At 39.5% G+C, this 23,283-nt stretch overlaps 1 protein-coding gene across 1 annotated transcript in view; it reads left to right on the top strand.

Moving 5' to 3' along the window:
- LOC124597277 (zinc finger and BTB domain-containing protein 17-like) overlaps nt 1-22,017 on the top strand; it is a 71,993-nt gene extending 49,976 nt beyond the window's left edge. Inside the window, exons 7-9 of the mRNA XM_047135928.1 lie at nt 6,813-6,983; nt 13,520-13,709; nt 20,605-22,017. Of these exons, the coding sequence (XP_046991884.1) occupies nt 6,813-6,983; nt 13,520-13,709; nt 20,605-21,849 (1,606 nt within the window). The 3' untranslated portion in view covers nt 21,850-22,017. The remainder of the gene's footprint in view (nt 1-6,812; nt 6,984-13,519; nt 13,710-20,604) is intronic.
- The last annotated feature ends 1,266 nt before the right edge of the window (nt 22,018-23,283 follow it).

Genomic DNA, 23,283 nt, shown 5'->3' with positions numbered 1-23,283 from the left:
TCGACCTGAATTGTGTCTCATATTACAATGGACCAACTTTGTTTCGATTTGGAGGTGTGGCCTAAAACTTTTCTTTCCGCTTGACATCGAGTAGACAAGCTGTGTATGCTGTAAAAAGACAATTGGCTGTGAGTTTTAATATTATACTTCACTTCTGTGTGTTACTGTTTGTACTTGGTATTTTATTAGCTTGCACGTTGTGTTTTCTAAATGGAAAGACTATGTATGTAAAATAAGGGAAAGACAACCACTCACAACAGGTCGACGTGTGCTGCACAGTGAAACACCATTCACACAACCTTTTGAGCGCTGCTTTTTTTCCCGCAGTAGTGCACGCACTCGCATAGGTAACTAAACCCACACTCCCATGGCCACACAAGTCTCATGTGTCTACGACAAAAGTCATATCCTGTCATTATTAAATGTATGTCTTTATTTCAAATATTACCATAAATGTATTTTTTTGCACAACTTTGAAGCTCACTGCTGGTGGAGCAGCACTCAGTACAAATACGACTAACAAGGCAATGGCTGACATAGAATTCAAAAAAAGAAGACACATTTGTACTTTTTGAGTGTAATACTGAAACTTTTTCTGCCATGCATTAAATGAACTTTTGGAATTAGGAAGCAGTCACTTACAGAGGCAAAGAATGCCAGATACTACTTCCTGTAGGCTAATTTGTATAATCATGTGCATGTAAATTATGTACGAATTGCTTGCCACCTCGATACTGTCTACTGCCAGCTGTTACCTGATACACTTCCCATCCTCCATGCTCACTTAAATGCTGTGAGGTAGCATCGCTAATTATTCAAGCCTCACCACCACCAAAAGGAAATGGTAGGCAGTTTTTTCCTTTCTAGAGCAGGGTTGCTCAACCTATTTACACTTGAGATCTACTACATGCAATCTAATCCATTTAGAGATCTACTGACTTAAAAATTCATAAAGGTCTAAGCACAAAACAAAATCAAAGCCAAAGTTAACCATTTTAATTACACAAAGTACATAAGAGGTAATTTCTCTCCATCAAAAGTTGTAGGCCTCTCAATTTTCAAGACATTACACATGTGAAAAAAATCAAAATATGCATCATCATAAACATTTAGTGAGATACTTGGCTTTATATATCTTTGACAGGGTTATTATAATCTACTGAATAATTTGTCAGAGTGAACCTTACGCAGTCTGAAAGATGAAGATCAGTCAGTTTACTTCTACACTTAAAATTTCACTATGTTCATCATTGAAAACACTGCCTCACATAGATAAGTTGATCCAAAATCGATGAAACATCTGATGCCACTTTTCGTTCTCCTGGAAAGTTCTTACACTCTCTCATTTCCAAATGTCATCCTTATTCCAGTCTGACTATACAGGTGTGTCTTTGAAATCAAATTATTTCCTCTTCAAGTCCAGTCTCACTACAAGAGAAAAGAGTACACATTTTACTTGAAATATTTTCCAAATCCAATTTTTTGGAAAAGTTGACCTATGAAAGATAGGATGGATTCCATTGCCTTGAAATCTGAAAATTGGTTTTCAAACTCTTGTCTTCAGTGCTGTCAGGTTGGCCATGTACTCTTTGCAGCTTTTTGATCCAATGATGTTTGTCGATCTTGCAGTTTTAAATGTCTTTGAGAAAAGTATCTCACATTTCATTTCTGTAACTGTGCAATCCAAAGGCAAAGTGTTTGGATGAAACACTTTATAGAAGACAAAGAGTCACAAGGTTTGGTTTTTGCTGTGCAGTTTCTTGTTTAACTCTTTTAGTTTAACTATTGCAAATGCCAGAGCCAACAAACAGCTTAAATCATACAGTTGGCAGTTATCTTCCTCTGTTTCAGACACAGAAGATTTTATCGCTGGCAGAAGTTCTCAAAACTATTAAGTGTCACACCTGTACTCATGTCATTGAACCTCGGTGCGCAATAGCAGGTCTCCATACTGGTCAATGAAATCTTCTAGAATTGATAATTTTTGTGGCAATACTCATAACATATTACAGTCTCAAAATATGTCCACAAAGCACTTGTTGATGCATGATTTAATGATACTTAAAGAAAGGTGGGCAGGTTTCTGGATTGGCAAATCATTTTCAAAAATGAAGAACTTGAGTGCATTGTAAGAATCTCCTCCTCATGTAGTGTTTGCTGCTTGGTGCAAACACTAGAGGTGGTGAAATGCAGATGGAGACTGTCATCGGCTTTACTGCCTACAAATATCGTGTGAAACACTAAGTGTGAACAAATTGGTATACCACAAAAACAGCTCATTTAAACAGATTTCAGCCAATGTTTTAAAAAGATCGACTCGTAAAGCTGTGGCAGACTGACAGGTCGATCGCGATCAACGGGTTGAGCACGATGGTCCTAGAGGAACATCCCACCAATATTGAAGCGCATCAAATTATTTTATTGTGTCTGTTATGCCTTAATAAGCCCATATTGATTATTTCTGACAGTTTTTCACTTTTAAATGATTACCCATGCCCAGTACAGTCTAAACTCTCTGACTTACGCAGTTTTCTTCCCTAATCATCATCATGGAAAGCAAATTGCAAAAATTGTCATTCAAATCTGTCATTCATCACTACTCTATTATAGAAAGATTCCCTGGCTTCCTTTGTCACCACTGACATCGTTCCCTAAAGTCCTCTTATAACTATCCTCCACCAATCTAATTTCAGTCTTTCACTCCACTTCTCTGCCTTGTTTATTTTGCTCACCTCCAAATGTATTGAAAGTCATGCTTGCGGTAATGAGAAATGTACTCTCTCCATAACCTTTCAACATCATCTCACACATTAAAGTTCTCTGATAACCCTGTTCTACATGATTAAGTGCGTCATAGCTAAGGTTCACTTGGGGAAAATCTCCCATTAACATACATGTAGACTTCATAATATCTGCAATCAGACCAATATTTCAAAATTACTTCGTATGTAGTCAGCTGAAACTTCAGGCCTCTTGCCTGCACTGTTTGTAAATCCGATCCATTTGCATCTCCATGAGCTCATAAACACAGTGTAAGGAAGTTATTACTTACACCCCCATGGTTTATTGATTCTCATATCATTTGATTCATTTTCTGTGATTCTTTATTATTTTATAACCACACTATTTTTCTGATTTTGTAGGAAAATTCTGGTAGAATGTAAATACTGTAGGAGTTAGGGAGACCATGCCCTGAAAAGCAGAAGCATTGAGCTATTGACAGGCACACACAAAAAAGGAAGAAAATTACTAACTTTCAGAGTAATCTTTTCTCAAGCTGTTTGTACTTCCTCAAGTACAGATAGACCACCCGCCCACACACACCCTTATGCCTATGGCCATACCTGAACATACATTTTAGCAGGTGGACTGGGTTTGGGAGGGGGTTGTGTTCAGTGGGATGGGTAGAGGGAGAGTAAGGTTGGAGGCAGAGAGAGGGATTGAGGTGGGTGGCTAGCAGCTCAGAGAGAGGCAACTAGTTTGCCTGCTAGGAATGTGGGAGGGAAGGGTGGCAGGTGCACTGGCTAGGCATGTGATGCACAGGTGTTGGGAAGTGGCATCCACTGAAGGTGAAGTGAGGTCATGAATTGGGAGTGGGTGATAGGATGGAAGAAGGGGAAACTTTTGGCTAGAAGGTGGAGGGACAGTGGGTTACCTGTTGTTGGGGCCAGGATGGTTTTGGGAGCTAAAGAAGTGTTGCAAGGATAACAGGGTGTGAATTTGGGAAGTGAAAAGGAGGTAAAATGGTGCTGAGGGCAATAGGATAGTTTTGTGATGAGGATCTTTGATAGCGCATAAGTTATGTCACACATGCGAAGCAGAAAGGAAAGACATAAAATTCTAAAGGAAGCAATGTGTGAAGAGGGGTGGTTGTAATCAAAAGTGAAATGTAGTAGTTAGAGTATATTCTAACAGAACTTCCCTATAAAACTATACCACATTATGGCTCCCTTCCATCTCAAACCCCATGTTGTCCTTCCTTTGTTACTGTTTAGTAATCTGTATCTCTCTCATGCATTGTTCACCCACATCTTATTTCACGTTTTCCCCTCTCACCTTCGACCAACGTGGTTGTGTGCGCCTTGAGAGATATCCTGTAGCATCATTCACGGCTGTTACAAATGGGTTGCACATTTTTCTGTGTACTCCTCATCCACTGTAGTACAATTATAATACTCTCCTAGCAACTGACTAGTACATGTCACATCCAGTTCTACCCACCCGCCCTCATACAATGCTGCTGTTAGAATTTTGTGTCATTCCTCTTTGTGTTCCATGTGTGGCAATAACTTATACACAATCAAATATCCTCTTGTCACAAAACTGTCCTGTTGCCCTCAGCACAATTTTTTTCATCAAGTAACTCTCCAGAGTCACACTCTGTTATCCTTGGACTACATCCTTCACTCTCGTAACCGTCCAGGCCTCAGTATCCAGTAACCCACAGTCCCCATACACTCCACCAAACAGTTTATCCTTGCTCCATTCTATCACCCCCTCCGATTTCATGTCACCTTCAATGTGCACCACTCCCCACTGGTCCTAACACCCATGCATCACGTGCCTAGCTTATATTCCAGCCATTCCTAGCTGGCAAACCGGCCTCCTCCCTCCAAGCCATTAGCTATCCACCCCAGTCCATTGTCCTGTATCCTGCCTCTCCTTCCCTCTATTCACACAAGCAGCTGGTGGCATGTAGATATAGGGGCATAGGTGTGCTTGTGTGTGTGCCTATTTTTCTAATGATTGTTCTTTTCTTCTTTCCATTCTTGCCATTGTGCTTTAGCAAGTATTCTGGCTACTGGCGATCTCGCCACATAGGCTAACCGTGTACCCTCTTTTCTTTTGTTTTTGCTGTGTTACATCGATTATTGTTACTACCTTCTGATAGTGTTATCGTTGTCCTATACCTTAAAATTTTGTTGATTGTTTTTCTCATCTGTAGGTCGTTTTGAGTCTTCTTCAGGAGAGAAGTAAAGAGGGAGTAGACTGTGCAGTCAAGTGCAAAAGGTATTAATTAGTTAATTGAAGTTTTCATCATTTGCATAGTGAGACAGTCATAGTGTTCTTTTTTTTTACACTCAGTGATGTGATTTGTATTGTGAGATCCTCCCCAGTCGATTCATTCTATCTCTTTTGAGCATACTCAGACATGTAGTCTGTGGGCTGCTACCCTTGTTTACAGGTGGCACGGCTGGAAGCTGGTTTCCATCCATTCGTTATTTGTCATTGCAAGGTTGCTGATGTGTCTGTGTACTGTGTATTTTTTCCTGCCTGTCTTTAAGGAGGCTGGTGCTTTGTGGGGTAGATATTAGGTTATGAGCCGCCATCAGGACTTCAATGGATATCGTTTGATGTGGTGGGCCAGATGTTGAGCAGCCTCAGGATTGTTCTTATGGGTAGCAGATCCAGCTTCAGTATGTCAAATGTTGCCTTCATTGCTCATACTACCATCTTCAGTGTGCTTGGAAAACACTTGGCCAATCACCTGCCATGTAAGCCCTATTTATTTGTAGCTTTTGACAATTTCTGATTATTATTCCCCACAAGTGAATGTGACATTGTTTGCCAGGATTCTTTCTGTCCTTAATGTCATTGTTTTTGTCTTACCCCTATTTTTGATGAGGCTGTTTTCCTGAGACCACTCTTTGGATGAACTGAATTATTAAGGGTGGAGTTTGGGGGGGGGGGGGGGGGGGGGGGAAGGAGATTTCTAGTTTGAGGCTCGAGCTATGTAAAAGGACCAGTAGGGAAGTAAAAGCTTGCGTTTATGAATTTAATTATTAGAAGTGGGCAAAGAAGAGGGGACAACAGTGGATTGTAGTACACAGCTGGCTAAATTTGTTGTGACAGGAACAGATACAATGTACTCAAAAATAAAAATAAAAAGTCTTGTACACAACATTCGGTCAAGCTGGTTCGTATCGGGAGAGGGATAATCCAGTAGCTTATGTAATATGATAGTTGTTAGTGTCTTCACGTTGATAAAGAGTATTTGCTACTATCAATTGGATCCTTTTTGCTCATGAAACTGTTTCATGAATGTGCTTGGCATGGTGAAAAATCAGTTGAGATTGCAGCAAAATATGATCACCTATCCTCCAACTCCCCACCCACCCCTTCCACATTGCTCAGATTTTCTTCTTTCTGACCCTGTATATTGTATTGCTTCTCCTGCCCTCTGCTGTTTCTGCTCTCCTCTCTTGGATCTTATGTCTCAATAAACAAGTGATTTCTTCTACAAAATGCACAGAAAGAAGTCCTTAGATTTGAGCAAACACTGTATACTGCACTCATCATCTACTTCAAATACTTTCCCTTTCATGGTTCACAGGTCAGTGACTCACTCTGCAGATTTTATTACAAATAAGAGTGTATACTTCTGGTAAAAATCAAACAATGGAAAATCCAGGATGGAATGTAACAATATTATGAAAAGGAAAGTTGCTACCCACCATATAGTGGAGATGCTGAGTCACTGATGGGCACATCAAAATGACTGCCACAACACACACACACACACACACACACACACACACACACACACCACTCTCTCTCTCTCTCACACACACAAATGCAACTTGCATACACAAGACTGCAGAGTGAGTGAGTGTGTGTGTGTGTGTGTGTGTGTGTGTGTGTCATCTATTTTTTACAAAGGCTATACTGGCCGAAAGCTAATTTGTGACAGTCTTTTTGCTGTGCCTATTTGCAATTCAGTGTATACTTTTGCATATTCCTTTACATTTACTATTAAAATTGTTCTAATTAAGTGCATATTTGATTTGATTGATGATTTTAATATATTGCAGGTTCAGCAGCAGGTCTAATGTATCTTCCCATTTAAAAGCTGTCCACTTTGGCGAGAGGCCATTTGTGTGTGAGCAGTGTGGTCACAGTTTCACATCAAAAGGGATTCTGCAGGAACATTTAACAATCCACAGCGATGAAACACCATTTCGGTGTACGAAGTGCAAAAAGAGGTAACAAGCTGCCATTAGTTTATGAGTTCCTCATCAGGCATTATGACGATTAATATTTATTATGTGATTAATTTCATCCACATCTGGAGTATCTCGACAGTGTAATTCGTACCAAAATTATTATTTTGCTGTAGCAACAAGTTCAATTTTTTCATCACATTTCTGAAAGTAGTAATCATATTTATGTATGCCTTGAGCAACTTTTATGCACATACAACTTAAACACAGAGAAGAATGGTGTGGATACGCTGCAGGATGTAAGGAGAAAATAAGAAAGTAAAGGAAAACTTATTGTTTGACTATCGGGACATTGTGATATTATTTGATAACTATTCTTGTTAGCCACATTGTGCAACGATTGAAGGGAGAAATTATTTTGGGGCTTTTGCCACTGAAGCAATTTCAGAAGACTAAAATTAAGTATTTCCTCCTTTCGGAGTTGCTGAAGGCAGAGAGCCTTGCTCGCGGGGTGGAATCTGAGCTAACTATTTGTAGTATCGTTCCCAGAACCGATCGCGGTCCTCTGGTTTGGAGCCGAGTAGAAGGCTTAAACCAGAGGCTCAGACGATTCTGCGGAGATCTGGGGTGCAAATTTCTCGACCTCCGCTATCGGGTGGAGAAATGTAGGGTCCCCCTGAATAGGTCAGGTGTGCACTACACACAGGAAGCTGCTACAAGGGTAGTGGAGTACGTGTGGAGTGCACATGTGGGTTTTTTAGGTTAGAGAATTCCCTCCCTAGGCCCGACAAGATGCCTCCTGAGACGTGGCAAGGTAGGAGTAGGCAAAATGCAACAGGGAATAACAATATTAATGAGCTAATAGTAAACTGCAGGAGCGTCTATAGAAAGGTCCCAGAACTGCTCTCATTAATAAACAGTCACAATGCCCACATAGTACTAGGGACAGAAAGTTGGCTGAAACCAGATGTAAACAGTAATGAAATTCTAACTCAGATTGGAATGTATACCGCAGAGACAGGCTGGACAGTGAAGGGGTAGGCGTGTTTATAGCAATAAGAAGTGCAATAGTATCGAAGGAAATTGACGGAGATCCGAAATGTGAAATAATTTGGGTGAAGGTCACGGTTAAAGCAGGCTCAGACATGGTAATTGGATGTCTCTATAGGCCCCCTGGCTCAGCAGCTGTTGTGGCGGAGCACCTGAAGGATAATTGGGAAAATATTTCGAGTAGATTTCCCCACCATGTTGTAGTTCTGGGTGGAGATTTTAATTTGCCTGATATAGACTGGGAGACTCAAACATTCATAACACGTGGCAGGGACAAAGAATCCAGTGAAATTTTTTTAAGTGCTGTATCTGAAAACTACCTTGAGCAGTTAAACAGAGAACTGACTCGTGGCGATAACATATTAGACCTTCTGGTGACAAACAGACCCGAACTATTTGAAACAGTTAACGCAGAACAGGGAATCAGTGATCATAAAGCGGTTACTACATCAATGATTTCAGCCGTAAATAGAAATATTAAAAAAAGGTAGGAAGATTTTTCTGTTTAGCAAAAGTGACAGAAAGCAGATCTCAGAGTATCTGACAGCTCAACACAAAAGTTTTGTTTTAAGTACAGATAGTGTTGAGGATCTGTGGACTAAGTTCAAAACCATTGTACAATATGTGTTAGATGAGAATGTGCCAAGCAAGATCGTAAGAGATGGAAAAGAGCCACTGTGGTACAACTACCGAGTTAGGAAACTGTTGCGGAAGCAAAGGGAACTTCACAGCAAACATAAACATAGCCAACGCCTTGCAGACAAACAAAAATTACGCGAAGCGAAATGTAATGTGAGGAGGGCCATGCGAGAGGCGTCCAATGAATTCAAAAGTAAAGTTCTAAGTACTGACTTGGCAGAAAATCCTAAGAAATTTTGGTCTTATGTCAAAGCGGTAGGTGGATCAAAACAAAATGTCCAGATACTCTGTGACCAAAATGGTACTGAAACAGATGATGACAGACTAAAGGCCGAAATACTAAATGTCTTTTTCTAAAGCTGTTTCACGAGGAAGACTGCACTGTAGTTCCTTCTCTAGATTGTCGCACAGATGACAAAATGGTAGATATCGAAATAGATGACAGAGGGATAGAGAAACAATTAAAATCGCTCTAAAGAGGAAAGGTCGTTGGACCTGATGGGATACCAGTTCGATTTTACACAGAGTACACGAAGGAACTTGCCCCCCCTTCTTGCAGCGGTGTACCGTAGGTCACTAGAAGAGCGTAGCGTTCCAAAGGATTGGAAAAGGGCACAGGTCATCCCCATTTTCAAGAAGGGACGTCGAACAGATGTGCAGAACTATAGACCTATATCTCTAACGTTAATCAGTTGTAGAATTTTGGAACACATATTATGTTCGAGTATAATGACTTTTCTGGAAACTGGAAATCTACTCTGTAGGAGTCAGCATGGGTTTTGAAAAAGACGATCATGTGAAACCCAGCTTGCGCTATTCATCCACGAGACTCAGAGGGCCATAGACACGGGTTCACAGGTAGATGCCGTGTTTCTTGACTTCCGCAAGGCGTTCGATACAGTTCCCCACAGTCATTTAATGAACAAAGTAAGAGCATATGGACTATCAGACCAATTGTGTGATTGGATTGAAGAGTTCGTAGATAACAGAACGCAGCATGTCATTCTCAATGGAGAGAAGTCTTCCGAAGTAAGAGTGATTTCAGGTGTGCCGCAGGGGAGTGTCGTAGGACCGTTGCTATTCACAATATACATATAGGACCTTGTGGGTGACATTGGAAGTTCACTGAGGCTTTTTGCAGATGATGCTGTGGTATATCGAGAGGTTGTAACAATGGAAAATTGTACTGAAATGCAGGAGGATCTGCAGCGAATTGACGCATGGTGCAGGGAATGGCAATTGAATCTCAATGTAGACAAGTGTAATGTGCTGCGAATACATAGAAAGAAAGATCCCTTATCGTTTAGCTACAATATAGCAGTTAATTCAATAAATTATCTGGGAGTACGCATTAGGAGTGATTTAAAATGGAATGATCATATAAAGTTGATCATCGGTAAAGCAGATGCCAGACTGAGATTCATTGGAAGAATCCTAAGGAAATGCACAGAAAACAAAGGAAGTAGGTTACAGTACGCTTGTTCGCCCACTGCTTGAATACTGCTCAGCAGTGTGGGATCCGTACCAGATAGGGTTGATAGAAGAGATAGAGAAGATCCAATGGAGAGCAGCGCGCTTCATTACAGGATCATTTAGTAATTGCGAAAGTGTTATGGAGATGATAGATAAACTCCAGTGGAAGACTCGGTACGGGCTTTTGTTGAAGTTTCAAGAACATACCTTCACCGAGTAGTCAAGCAGTATATTGCTTCCTCCTACGTATATCTCGCAAAGAGACCATGAGGATAAAATCAGAGAGAGATTAGAGCCCACACAGAGGCATACCGACAATCCTTCTTTCCACAAACAATACAAGACTGGAATAGAAGGGAGAACCGATAGAGGTACTCAAGGTACCATCCACCACACGCCGTCAGGTGGCTTGCGGAGTATGGATGTAGATGTAGATGTTCTCTGTGCTATTACTTACTTCAGCAACACTCCCACAATAAAGATACACTGATATGACCAATTTCAACATCCCCCCCCCCCAAACCAGCACTGAAATCTGGTGAATGCACACCTGCACCTGTACCTGCTTGCATATTAGGTTGTGGCGCTCACAATATATAGTTTTGTAGTTACTCTAAGAAACCGTGAGTGCACCACTATGTGAAATACAGAAAAAACCCATTGTTACACTTTTCAGCAGACTAACCCAAAAAAGTGTACAATACAGGAAAGTATAAAATACAGGAAGGAACAGGAACCGCAACAAGCATAAATGAATAAATTACTCTTATTATCATTCCCTTTATATTGTTCAAAATATGAAATTAAAACAGTTTAAATTTTGCCTATTTAAAAAATCTGAGATAATTAATTGTTCTCATTCCTTTCTAACAGCAGTTAGCTCTAAGTGTCTCTCCACATTATAAAAATCATCACTCACAAAGGCAGTGGCCAAGTGCTGACACAAACACACAGTGGTTTCCCTCTTGGTTTCAGTCACGTCTGATGGTGTAAATAAAACACGGAACCAAAAGTGTTTCATGCAACCACATTAAAAAGATATTTTTGTTCAAATGTGAGACTTATTATCCATAATTATTATGAAATTATGGTAAACAAAACTTGAAACATGATATTGGTTAAAACACTAAAGTTAGCAGTCTTTGTAAACAGAGAAAAATAGGCATGTAACCTACAGCTTGCTGCCAACAAAGTCACTCAGCTCAGGGACATCCTGGGTGAGAAAGAGGTTGGAAATTATCACCATGTTACAGAGCATCTCGAGGAGGAATGTTTACCTCTGATGATGTCAGGTCTTACCAAACTAAGACTATGCGCCTAGAACGAATTGGCGTAGTTCATGTGTAAATAGTGACAATTCGTGAAAGCCCATTATAGAGACAGCTGTCTTCAAAAGTGGTGTTTATTTGTGTAAATGACTGTAAAATTAAATTAAAGCTGTTGTAATTTAACACAGTAAGCGGAAGGAAGGTTGCTACTAGAATCTCTGTCATAAGATCGTGATTTAGCATACCTGCCCTATGGGTCTTGCCCACTCATCTTGTGTAGGGTGCGTAAGGGATGCTGTGTTCTCAGAATGCTATACAACAATTCAGGTAAATAACATAAGTAGTTTTAATTCAATGAAGCAGATTGGCAGTACTTAACTACAATATAACAATGGTGTCGCAAGCGATGGGCAACATGCAACATAAATCCGCGTCCTTATCTATGAATAATGTTTATGCAAGTTTGACACACAGTTTGCGGATCACTAATAACTGCTATTGTAGCATTCTCTGCTAGGCCTATCCATATACTTCCAAATATTCTCCGAATACTGAGCCAATACTGAGCGGCCAAGGCTGGCAGGAGCGGCATTTATATTCTCCTCTCGTAGAGGCCGCTCCTGTCGTGGTGTGTTCCTAATCAGTGCACATCGTTTCACCACCTTCTCTTCTCTTGCATTCTTCATCTTCATTCTGGTGATTGTGGTTATGTCAGGACATTCCCATTTTTCCAAACACTGTGGACCTATAATGCAGGTGGCCATGATCCAACATGCTGACAATAAAAATGTTGCTTATCGCACTAGTGTTATGTTACATAATCAGTAACTTTGCATATAATCTGCATTTTCTGCTTTGTTCCAAGGCTGACTTTGAGCAGGAACACAATGCACTTTTTGAGGAAATCTGTATAAAAATCAATGTTGAAGGTCGTGATAACGTCAAAGAAAACTTAAATTGTGGGAAATGTTGTAACACAGAATCGTTAATGATGGGGAAGCATTGTATTGAGAGACTAGGACATCTATTGAGACCGACAAAGATGAATGCAAAAAGTGGAAAAATGTAAAATGTAAGAATGCAAAAATGGGGTTCAGCTTAAAGGCCATTTCACAGAACTTAGTTAATGGGAAACACTATAAACAAGACTATATCTGTTATGGTGAGAGACTTAAATATAGTATATAAATGTTTCCCTTTAACTAAATTCTGTGCAGCATCATCAGCATGACAGTGTCTGTCATGACAAGACAAATGGCTGTTGAGCAGATGTATGTATTTGATGTAAAGTAACACACTCACTGTTTCTTAGTGCAGGACACAAACACACACACACACACACACACACACACACACACACACACACACACACACACACACTTGCTGGTTGGGGAAGGGGGTTGTGAAATTGGTCTTGTCAGTGTATCTTTTTTGTGAAGGTGTTGCTGTAATAAATAAAGAAAATTTGGCATTTGATATCAGTGTCAGTAGAATTGTTTATTGTAAAGTGCATTCTTAAAGAGAATCATTATATCAATATGTTTGCTCTACAGATACTTTTAGAGTAATAGGGACAGTTAGCTAAGATCAAATCTAAATATATGTGACTCTTTTACGCTGTGAGATAAAAGTCAATTAACTTACACTTTTTTGCTTAAAGTTATTGATGTTCTGATTAAATATACCACCACTTGTTTCCTTGCAACTTTACAGTGAGAAGATAATTATTGAATTATTCAACCTGTATCTTCTGTAACCCTCCCCCCCCCCCCCCCTCCCCGCCTGCCCCTATGATGTCTCACAGAACTTAGTCGACAGAAAACATTGTAAACATGACAATATCTGTTATGATGAGAGACTTGTATGTGGTATATATATAATATTTACCCGCCCTCTCTCTCCCTCCCTGCATCTCCCTACTGTGTTCAGAAATTCCTACTCAGACTCCCATCCGGAGACAATTTTCAGAACCAGTCCATTTTTATTTCATCATAAATCTGTTTCAGTGTTTTGGTATTTGAAGAAGGAAAATGATTGTTTCAGAAAGAGGAAAAGTACACAAAGAGTTTTTGCTTTATGGAATGATTGTAGTATGTCTGAGAAATATATACTGTAGTGTTTCTTATGAAGACTTACTGTTTGCTTCAGCTTCAAAACAAAATACCGACTAAAAATTCACATGGATACACATCGTGAAACGCCGTACCAATGCCCCATGTGTCCTCACCAGTTATCGACACGTCGCACATTACGTACACATCTGCTTATTCATAAGGATATCAGAGCTTATCAGTGTGCTACATGTGGCAAAGCCTTCAGACGCCCAAAGGATCTCAAGGTTTGTGTTAAATTTGTCTATTATTAATGCAGCTTGTTTGTATTTGGCAGCTTTGAGATAAAATATTTATCAGACCATTAAATTAGTGGTTTAGAAATTTGTGAGACAGAGTTGCTGTGCAGTAGTTAACTTCTGGATGTGAAATATTTAGCATTATTGATACTAATGTGTAAAAGTGCACAACACTATCGTAACTATTTGTTCCTATCTTGGGGAGGAGAGAGGGATTGGTTGGAGAATTTTCAAGGGAAGTTCAGGTCACTCAGACCCCAGGATGAGTGGGGCCCACCTTTCACCATGTGGTTCCCTCTCTCCCTGGGACCTAACTTTCATTTTAGCCTTGCCCAACCTACACAGGCAGAACTGAAAGGAATTCTAACTCACAAAGTTATTTATTTAACCATACCAAAATCACAATTAGATATTTACATTTGCTGTGAACAGTGTTTTACATTTTAGCAACTGTAATAAAAGGGTGCAAGAGAGCACAGTAGTGTGTTATCGTTATGCCTTTTTCAGTTCTTCATATATTCAGTGTGATTCATAAGCAGTAACATTTTTACAACAAATTACTGAGAAGATATTCTTTCACTGTCCTGTGTAAGAAAGTAACTTTGTCTTTCTGAATGCCAAATCAAAAGGTAATATTTATACACAGTTTGGTACTTTTTTAAAAAAAAGTTCAGTGCTGATATGAACACTTTTTTGGTGTACTAAAATTTTGTATATAAACTGTAAATTAATTCATAAGCACTGCCTTGTTCATTAAGGTCACTCATAATGTATCACTTAATACACAACAGCTTTTGCTATGAAATTACCTTATTCTTATTCACTCTTCTTCTGCTGCTCTGTTATTGCTGCTGCTGCTGTTTGTCATCTCGGTCCATCGTCTGCATGGCTGTGGCAAGTTGTAATTCTCTCAGCGAAGCGTCTTGTTTATCCTGGTCAGCTGTGTCCACCTGCGTGCTGATTGGCTGCTCCTGTACTCAATGGCTGCTTCCATAGAACCTCTGTTCACTGATGGGCTGCTGTCGTACTGTGGCCATGAAACCCAAGTGCGGATTGGCTGTTGCATCACTGACTGTAAACCACTCTTGAGTTCACTGTACAAATTTTGTGAGTCCTTGTTTAATGTGGCTACGTACAAAATTCCTCATGTTGGGACACCACTTGTGACAGTTCGCCCTGCTTTTATTTCTTCGCTTGTTGTCCTCTGTGTCAACGTACTGGCTCAAAAAGTAGGGGGTGGAACTGCAATACTGTCCACTGTAAATAATGTAGCCAACAGGTGCACATTTGCGTTTCAGTTATTTACTTTCACTTTTCACACACCCCCAATAATACATATTCATATGGCCAGTGCACTATTGTTCAACATTCGATAAGCCTCATTAATAGGTTGCAGGGGAATATCCAAATACTGCTAGAGTGGTTTCCTGTTGAACATCTACGAGCAGTAAAAACCTAACCACACAGTTCACAGTTCTTACAGAATAGCAATGTGCGTATGGAGCATATACTATCATTGTTTTAACATATGGTTGAATTGTGTTACACTTAGTTCACAGTTATGCTGATGCATTGTTGTTGTTCTAACCAACTCAGGTTTCTCGTCCGAAACTCGGCCATGGACTGACTCTTTCGGGGCCAAAAATTGGGCCCTTATACAGCCTCACAATAATAGGCACTGAAACTTCACATTGTTCGATGTTTAATTTACAAAATTGCAACTAGAACTTAACTCATTAAATTAACTGAATACATTGAAAAATTCATTCCTTTTAACCCTTTCTTGTGCTACAAGAGTTAGTTCGAATTATTTGTTTAAATCATGAAATTAACAATTACAAGTACACAAACAATACTTTTGACAAAACTGTTAATTACTTTGGAATTAATGAAGGGCTAGCTTTGCTAACATGTTTTCTAATAGAGCCAAATAAATACTTAAAGAATGCTAGTGTTTAGTCTTCCAAACGTTTATAGTTATTGCAGAATTTATATTTGTTTATAAATCAACAGCAGAATTTAAGTTATGAAACAATTACTGATTTCACCCTATAATGAAAGATACTAACTAGGAATAGTCAAAATAAATTGGTAAATCAATTACATTCATAAAACTAAGCACAAAATTAGATCTGTTGTTATATTCTTTAAAACTAAGAGCCAACCTCTCCCTTTTGTGAAAATGCAGATTGTATTCACGTATGTTAATGGCAATTAGTTAAAAGTGAAAAAACGAATTTAAGGAGGCAGATGGAAAAAAAGAGGGGAAGTAAAAATATCCCAGCTTGCTTCATCTCAAGTGGGAAATGGTGCTGTCCTTTGGGGTGTATAATTTTTGAAGTTCTCTCTGTACTTTTTATCATGCTGTGTATCAGATTTTTTAATTGTATTTGCTGCCTGTCACATGTGTAAAATACAATCTAGCATCTTACCTTGGTGTGATATATATGTCTTTTTATCAGCAGCTGATGCACCTTCACCAGGTTCCATCTCACCTGGCTCAGTTATACTCCACAAACCAGAATCTATTAGAATCATTTCCATTTGGTATGATCAGGAAGTGTAATTCACTCCATTTAATTTCCCCAGGATGTGCCTGTTCTGTCATCTCCATACATGAACTAATCACAACTACTGTTGTTAAGAGGACATGTTTTCTTTTCCATGAGTTTCATGAACACAGCTCAGCATCAGTTAACATTTTCCAAATGCATCACACAAAATTACTCAGTTGGCATTGTTGAACACTAATGCAGTTTTTTTTTTTTTTTTTTTTTTTCTTTTTTTTGCTAGCACTCCTGGGCCAATATCCGTTGTTGCAGCAGAATAAAATCGTCATCAGACACATTAATATTTGTTAAGAGAGAGAAAAAAAAACTATCTACACCATAAAGCATCTAAACATCATTTTTAACTGAATGAACTTTGATAGTAAAAGTCAAACAATGGAAAATCCAGGATGGAATGTTACAGTATTATGAAAGAGAAAATTGCTTCTCCCCTTATAGCGGAGATAGTGAATTGCAGATAGGCACAACAAAAAGACTGTCACAAATAAAGCTTTTGGCTATTAAGGCCTTTGTCAACAATAGACGACACACACACACACACACACACACACACACACACACACACACAACTCTCACAAAAAAAAAAAAAAAAAAAAAAAAAAAAAAAAAAAAAAAAAAAAAAAAAAAAAAAACTGCAGTCTCAGGCAACTGAAACCACACTGCGAGCAGCACCAGTGACCAGTGCATGATGAGAGTGGAACACTGCTCGCAGTGTAGTTTCAGTTGCCTGAGACTGCAGCTGTTTTTTTGTGAGAGTTGTGTGTGTGTGTGTGTGTGTGTGTGTGTGTGTGTGTGTGTGTGTTCTATTGTTGACGTAGGCCTTAATGGCCGAAAGGTTTATTTGTAACAGTGGTTTTGTTGTGCCTATCGCGACTCAGCATCTCTGTTATATGGTGAGTAGCAACTTTCCTTTTCGTAATATTGTAAACTTTGATTGACATTTTAAACAATGTCAAAGATAGTCTACTCAGATTAAAAAATGGAATAAATAAATGAGCTCTTGTCGACTTGTTTAACTGTTAATAATAACTTGATTCACTTTTGTTACCAAAAATTTCAGCATCCTCCAAGATTTACCCAGGGACTTGCTCCTGTGTCGATAATGCCCAATGAAAGACCCTTGGAGGAGTCATCACAGCCACAAGCTATTAGCTTACAGAACAAGCTGGGTAATTACTTTCTCAAGTTAGAAAGAGTAATCTTTATCCAATAGGAAATGCATGGGTTTGCCATAAAAGAGTACATTATCTGTTGCTACACTTTCTGCTATTCCGTTCAGAGTGACTGAGTAGGGGGTGTAGGGTAGCAGAGTTGACAGTGGTGCACAGTGTGGTGAGGCTGCCCACTTCTATATTGTTGTGAGTTGCTGTGTAGAGCAGTAAACTGTTGGCATATGCGCTCTGACAGAGAGTGCTGACACAAAGACTGCGTGTCTCTGCCCAGTGTCATTAGCACAAAATTATGTTTATGTATCTGTACTTAGGTTTATATCTGAATAATAAATAAGAAAATGAGGTACAGAATCATGCATCGGTGCAAAGGTGAGTGGCTAGAAATGAAAGATAATAAGCTGCATATAGTAAAGCCCACTTTGCAGCCATGGCGTACCTCCTTTCAGCCACAAAGACGGGATGATGTCCTCCTTATTCGTCTTCACATAGGCCACGGTCCCCTGACGCATGGCTTCTTGCTCCGATGTGACGTCCCTCCAATAAGCAGTGCTTGTGGCATACAGATCACTGTGTGCCACATTTTACTTGACTGTGTTTTATTTTCGGACTGAGGGCAGCGGAATATCTGCCAGCAGATCTAGTGATGTTCAAATGAATGTGATGACTTTTAAGGTTTTGTCTTTTATCCATTGTGTTTCCAAAATTTTAGGGAGATGTTCTTAATGTGTTAACAGGGTGACTGGCTTACCCACAGTTTTGTAAGCAGCCAGCCGGTGAGATATCCCTGTGCCGTTGTTTTAGCTCCTCTATTGTTTTACTTCTGTTTAAGCCATGATGTAGCTCCTTACAAGCTTTCTCTGTTGTCTTCAGGTGTGTGAGGTGGAGTTATTGTGTGAGTGAATGTTCATGAGGTGAGAGTCAGTGCATGAGTGTCATTTTGTAGATTTCGTTCTCGCTGTGTGCAACAATTTTAGTGATTTTATCCACATTTGTTGTCTTTGAAATATTTTAGGCCACTGACAAGCTCACCGTTGAGTGCCAATAAAGTCTAAACACACACACACACACACACACACACACACACACAAGCGCTCATACTCCACTGGATTGGCTCGGTGCACCACCCCGCCGTCCACGCATGTGCAGCGTGAAGCACTTACCATGTGTCTACAACAAATTTAATAAGTTCACAGGAAAAAAATTTGTCACACTCTCAAAAGAGCGCACTGGATACTTCATAATGTTGTAGTTGACCTAGAACTGGTACTAGATGGTCATGTGATGCTTCACTGTCAGCATAAGTAGTGGCAGTGAAATTGTGTGACAGTTGTATGGAATCAGTGCAGTAAGATGTGTTGATCTGGAGACACGACTTGTCATCGACCCAACTACAATTGAAGTTGCTAAATTTGCTGGTGTATCAAAGTGAATTGTCCAACATGTCTACAAGGAATGGTGTTCCGCGTACAGCTATGTAACATGACATAGTAACAATGGTTGTAAAAAGATCGTAACCAACAGGGAGCAGAGATGAGTATCACACCTTCTCAATCACACACTGTTTCACACACAGCAGGAATCATTGCTGTCAGTGAATGCAGGTGCATCTCGACCAATTACTGAGTGAATATTGTGAGTGGATTGCATGCAGTGGACATTTAGCATCCTGTACCTCACAAAAGGCCATTACTCTCTGTGGCATACAAGCTGGATATCTCAAATTGACCAAATAACACAGAAACAAGACCTAGAGCCTACACAAGTGTTGAACCTGCAGTCTGTGGAGGGTATAATTCAGGTTAGAGGTGGTGCTGTGATGTTTCAGTAGTACCTTCTGTACCTCACCTGGGGTCCGTTTGTTCAGGTTACTTTCAACATTGATTTGGATGTGTATTTCAACATACTCAGTGGCCAAGTGTTGCCTGTTCCTCTACATCTAGCTGATGAGTATGCTGTGGTCACTTCAGTCTTCTAAGGTGTCAGTATCCGTGTTCACAGGCCTGCACACGAAAGCATGTCTGGAGCAGTGGCTGTGACAGGAAGTCCTGTAGGTAGCTGACCACGGAGCTCTGTTTCCAGATTTCCTGAGGCAGTAAATTTCTTTAGCCATCGCCATCCATGTGTATTAATGGCTTTTTAAGAAATGTAGGGCATTACTTATTGAACAACCCTCATATATTTGATCATTTATAAATAACCATTGCTTGCATAATAGGTGGACCCCGAATCCAATACTTGGTTTTACTCTCTGTTGTTTGTACGATGTGACACCAGTGAATTGTGATTAAATAATTATATGTAGTCAGAGGCAGCTACATTTTTATGCTTTGTGAATTTCACAGTTCTCAGTATTAATAATTACTTGCCAGGCTTTACACCCTTGACATTTTAATGAGATATTTCTCACAAGTAACAGATAATATTGTTATATTCCATCTTTAATTTTCCATTGTTTGATTTTCACAGATATTGGTGCCATTTGTAAAAAGTTTAGGATTTCACCACACAGTTTCTGTTAAAAACTTGAATTTACTTCTTTGTCTGTGATTGATGTGCCATCCATAAGATGGTTGTTTTGTCTGTCAAAAAGTTTGCATATTGGTAAAAGATCAAGGAACATTAAATCTGTCTGTGGCTTGTGGTATATCATGTCTGAAAGCATTTTGCATTATCACTGTATTGGGAAACCATGCTAATTGCTATGATAAAGTTCATTTGTTTAGGTAAGTTATTTTTGAAACCAGAATATGTTCTAGTATCATGTTACAATTATAAGTGTGTGATACTGGACAGTATAAAGAAAACTGGATATTCATAGGCATGAGATTGTAACAAATTTTCCAGTCTTTCTCTCGTCATTATTGTTAAAGAATAAATCTTCACAATTCTGATCATATTTCTTCAGGTTTGTCACTTCAATTGATGGACGTGTATTTCACTTGAAGGACATGTATTTTTGTTTGTCATTGTTCTTTTTAATTTGATTCAGTTGAGTGTCATAAAAATTGTGATTTGTTGATGAATATTGAAGATAACAGCAGTGACAAGATTTTATTGATTTTGGATTTACTTTCAGTTTAATGGATGAGATATTCATATGTTATCAGTCCATTGTGAAATATTGGTTTTCTTGTATTTCAGAACCACCATAATCTTCACACTGGACTAAGGCCGTATACGTGTATGTTTTGCCCCAGAACATTTGCAAATGGTTCCAACTGTCGTGCACACAAAAGAAAAATGCATCCAGAAGAACTGCGAGTATACGAAGAATCATTGGCTGCGGCAGCAGCTGCTGCTGAGGATGATGGTTCTGGAACCAGTGAAGCCACCACTCAGACCCCAGGTGCAACAACACCTGCTCCTCCTACATTAATCTCATCAGAGAGTGCCATGGTGAATTCAGAAACACTGTCAGGGCTGAATGCAAATCCTGTGTTACAGAATACTTCATCCGGAAGGCCGCAGGCTGGTAACATCATTGTTTCAGTGCCCTCTTCAGAGTATGGGAGGCCAGCTGTCTTTGAAACAAATGCTATCGTTAGTTCCTGTGTCAAACCGTCAACCGTTAACAGTGTTCCCCATTTGTTGCCTCATCAGAGTGTGATTCCTGCCTCAAATTCAGATTATGGTATCTCTTCTACTGGCATGAGCAATGCGGGCCATGTAGCAGTGGGACCTGTAATTTCACATACTGACCATAGTGTAAACACAATAACACCCATGATGGCTCTTTCAGCAGCATCTATGGTAAGGGTCAATGATTCTTGCAGAAACCCTAATCAAATTCCAAGAAACGAACATATGTCAGCTGTCGAAGATGGCTCTGCAGACAGAAACATGTCAACTGTAAACCCCAACCTCACAAGACGTGGCATGACTGCAGTAGACATACTGAATTCGCATGGCCTTGCTACCATAACTCCTCTGAATCTAAATGTGTCTGAAGTGCATGCCAGTCGTTCACAGCATATTCCAGAATCTCCGTCAGTGACTGATGAAGAAGCGAGTTACCTTACAGGAACGAGGAGGACGGATTCTTTTGCAAATTCCCGTCACCATCTGCAAAATTTGAATCCAAATATTCAGATCCATCATCAAGAACAACATCACAGCCTGGGACACGTTGGTCGCGCTCTTCCTGAACCTGCAGCACTGAGCAGAATGCAACATACTCAACACTCTGGTGCTGTTTCCATGGACTCTGTGGCCCCTTTGCAGGTACAAGGATATTCAACTCTCAATCATTTGTATCATCATGGTGATGCAATGCCTTCGGCTGTAGCCGCTGCAATTGCACACAGCGGCACTGTTGCCGTGCCAGCTTTCCCAGGGAATCCGTATGTCCATCATAACATAGGGTATGCAAGGAGTGGAAATATGTAAATCATAAACACTATGCCTGTGTGATTCTAGTGTAGAAAATTAGCTTAACAAAGACAGTGTGGTTTCCTGTGAGTTGTGTGTTCCTTCATGTGGGCTTATGTTGTAATAGAGATGTATTTTTTGCCCAAACATTTTTAATAACCACCTTTTGGTGGAGATTTGTGCATTGTAAAATCAGCTCAGTCATGTTTCACCTATATATGTAATCTCTTTGTTATTAAGCATTTTCATCTCCATCCATATCATCATCATCATCATAATTGCCCTCCTAAAGCTGCTGAAAAAGATGAAAATGCTTTTAGACGTGTTTTTAGATCAGCGTTAATGGTACCGTGTACTGAATGTTACCCAGTCAATATATTACATTGTAGGGTTACACTTACCTGCAGTAATGTAATGGTACAAATATTTAATGATATTAACACCACCAAAAGTCTGATATTAATACAAATATTTTTAACCTTTTCTTTTTTTAGCATACTAATCTGCATTAAATATGGTAGTTTCATGCGGACTTCCAGCGACTGCATTGTGTACCACTTCCTTAAAAATCAGAAAAGAGAGTAAAAAGAACTTCTCTGGCCTTTCAAGTTTTAGTTGACAAATTATTACAGTGTTTTATTCATATAAGATTATCGCCTCTTGTAAAACACGTGTACAAGTCCTGCTACAGTAATTAATTGCAACCTAAAATGTGTCTTGTCCCACCCTTAAAGCTGTGAGATTAGTATTTAGTATTGATAAGTTGAGACATTTCTTCCATATGCACGTACACATCTGTCAGTTCTTCATTCCTACTACTGAATCTTATTATTTTTATGAAATGAGTAGAGAAATGATAAACAGGAAAGTGCTGTTTCTGTAATAATTGTACCTGTTTTCTGCTTAACAGTTATTTACTCATTACTGAGAGTGAATTTGCTCGACGGTATCCCATACCCCCTCTTAAGGCAATCCCCCTGCTATCATATTTTCCGGAGAAGGTTTGCATATTTTGCCACTCATATTTTCTTATGTATCTTGAAGACTCATTATCGCAGGGTCTCTTACTTTTTCATCATTTTACTATGAGATAAAATGCTTTAATTATTTCTTATTTTAAAAACTTTTCTATCTTGCATCCATTTGTTTTCTTTTTTCCCCTCCCTCCCCCCCTCCCCCCCCCCCCCCCCCCCCCCCCCCCCGAATAAAAAATTAATAAAAAAATGGAATAGTGTTTGCCAGTGGCATACCACAGAGCCATGCAAGAACAGTTGTTTGAATGTTGTCACCGTTGGAGAATCTCTCTATCCCAGTTCTTCTTTCAGTTTACTGAAAAGATTAAAATTGCATGGTGCATGAGATAGAGTTCCCATTCAGTATTATGAGAATAGCTGCTACTCACCATATAGTGGAGATACTGAGTCACAGATAGGCACAACAAATAGACTCTCA

This window comes from Schistocerca americana, chromosome 1 (assembly GCF_021461395.2).
Source record: "Schistocerca americana isolate TAMUIC-IGC-003095 chromosome 1, iqSchAmer2.1, whole genome shotgun sequence".
NCBI classification, from domain to species: Eukaryota; Metazoa; Arthropoda; class Insecta; order Orthoptera; family Acrididae; genus Schistocerca; species Schistocerca americana.
The sequence above is the reverse complement of the archived record's forward strand: the minus strand, read 5'-3'. Positions and strand labels throughout refer to the sequence as shown.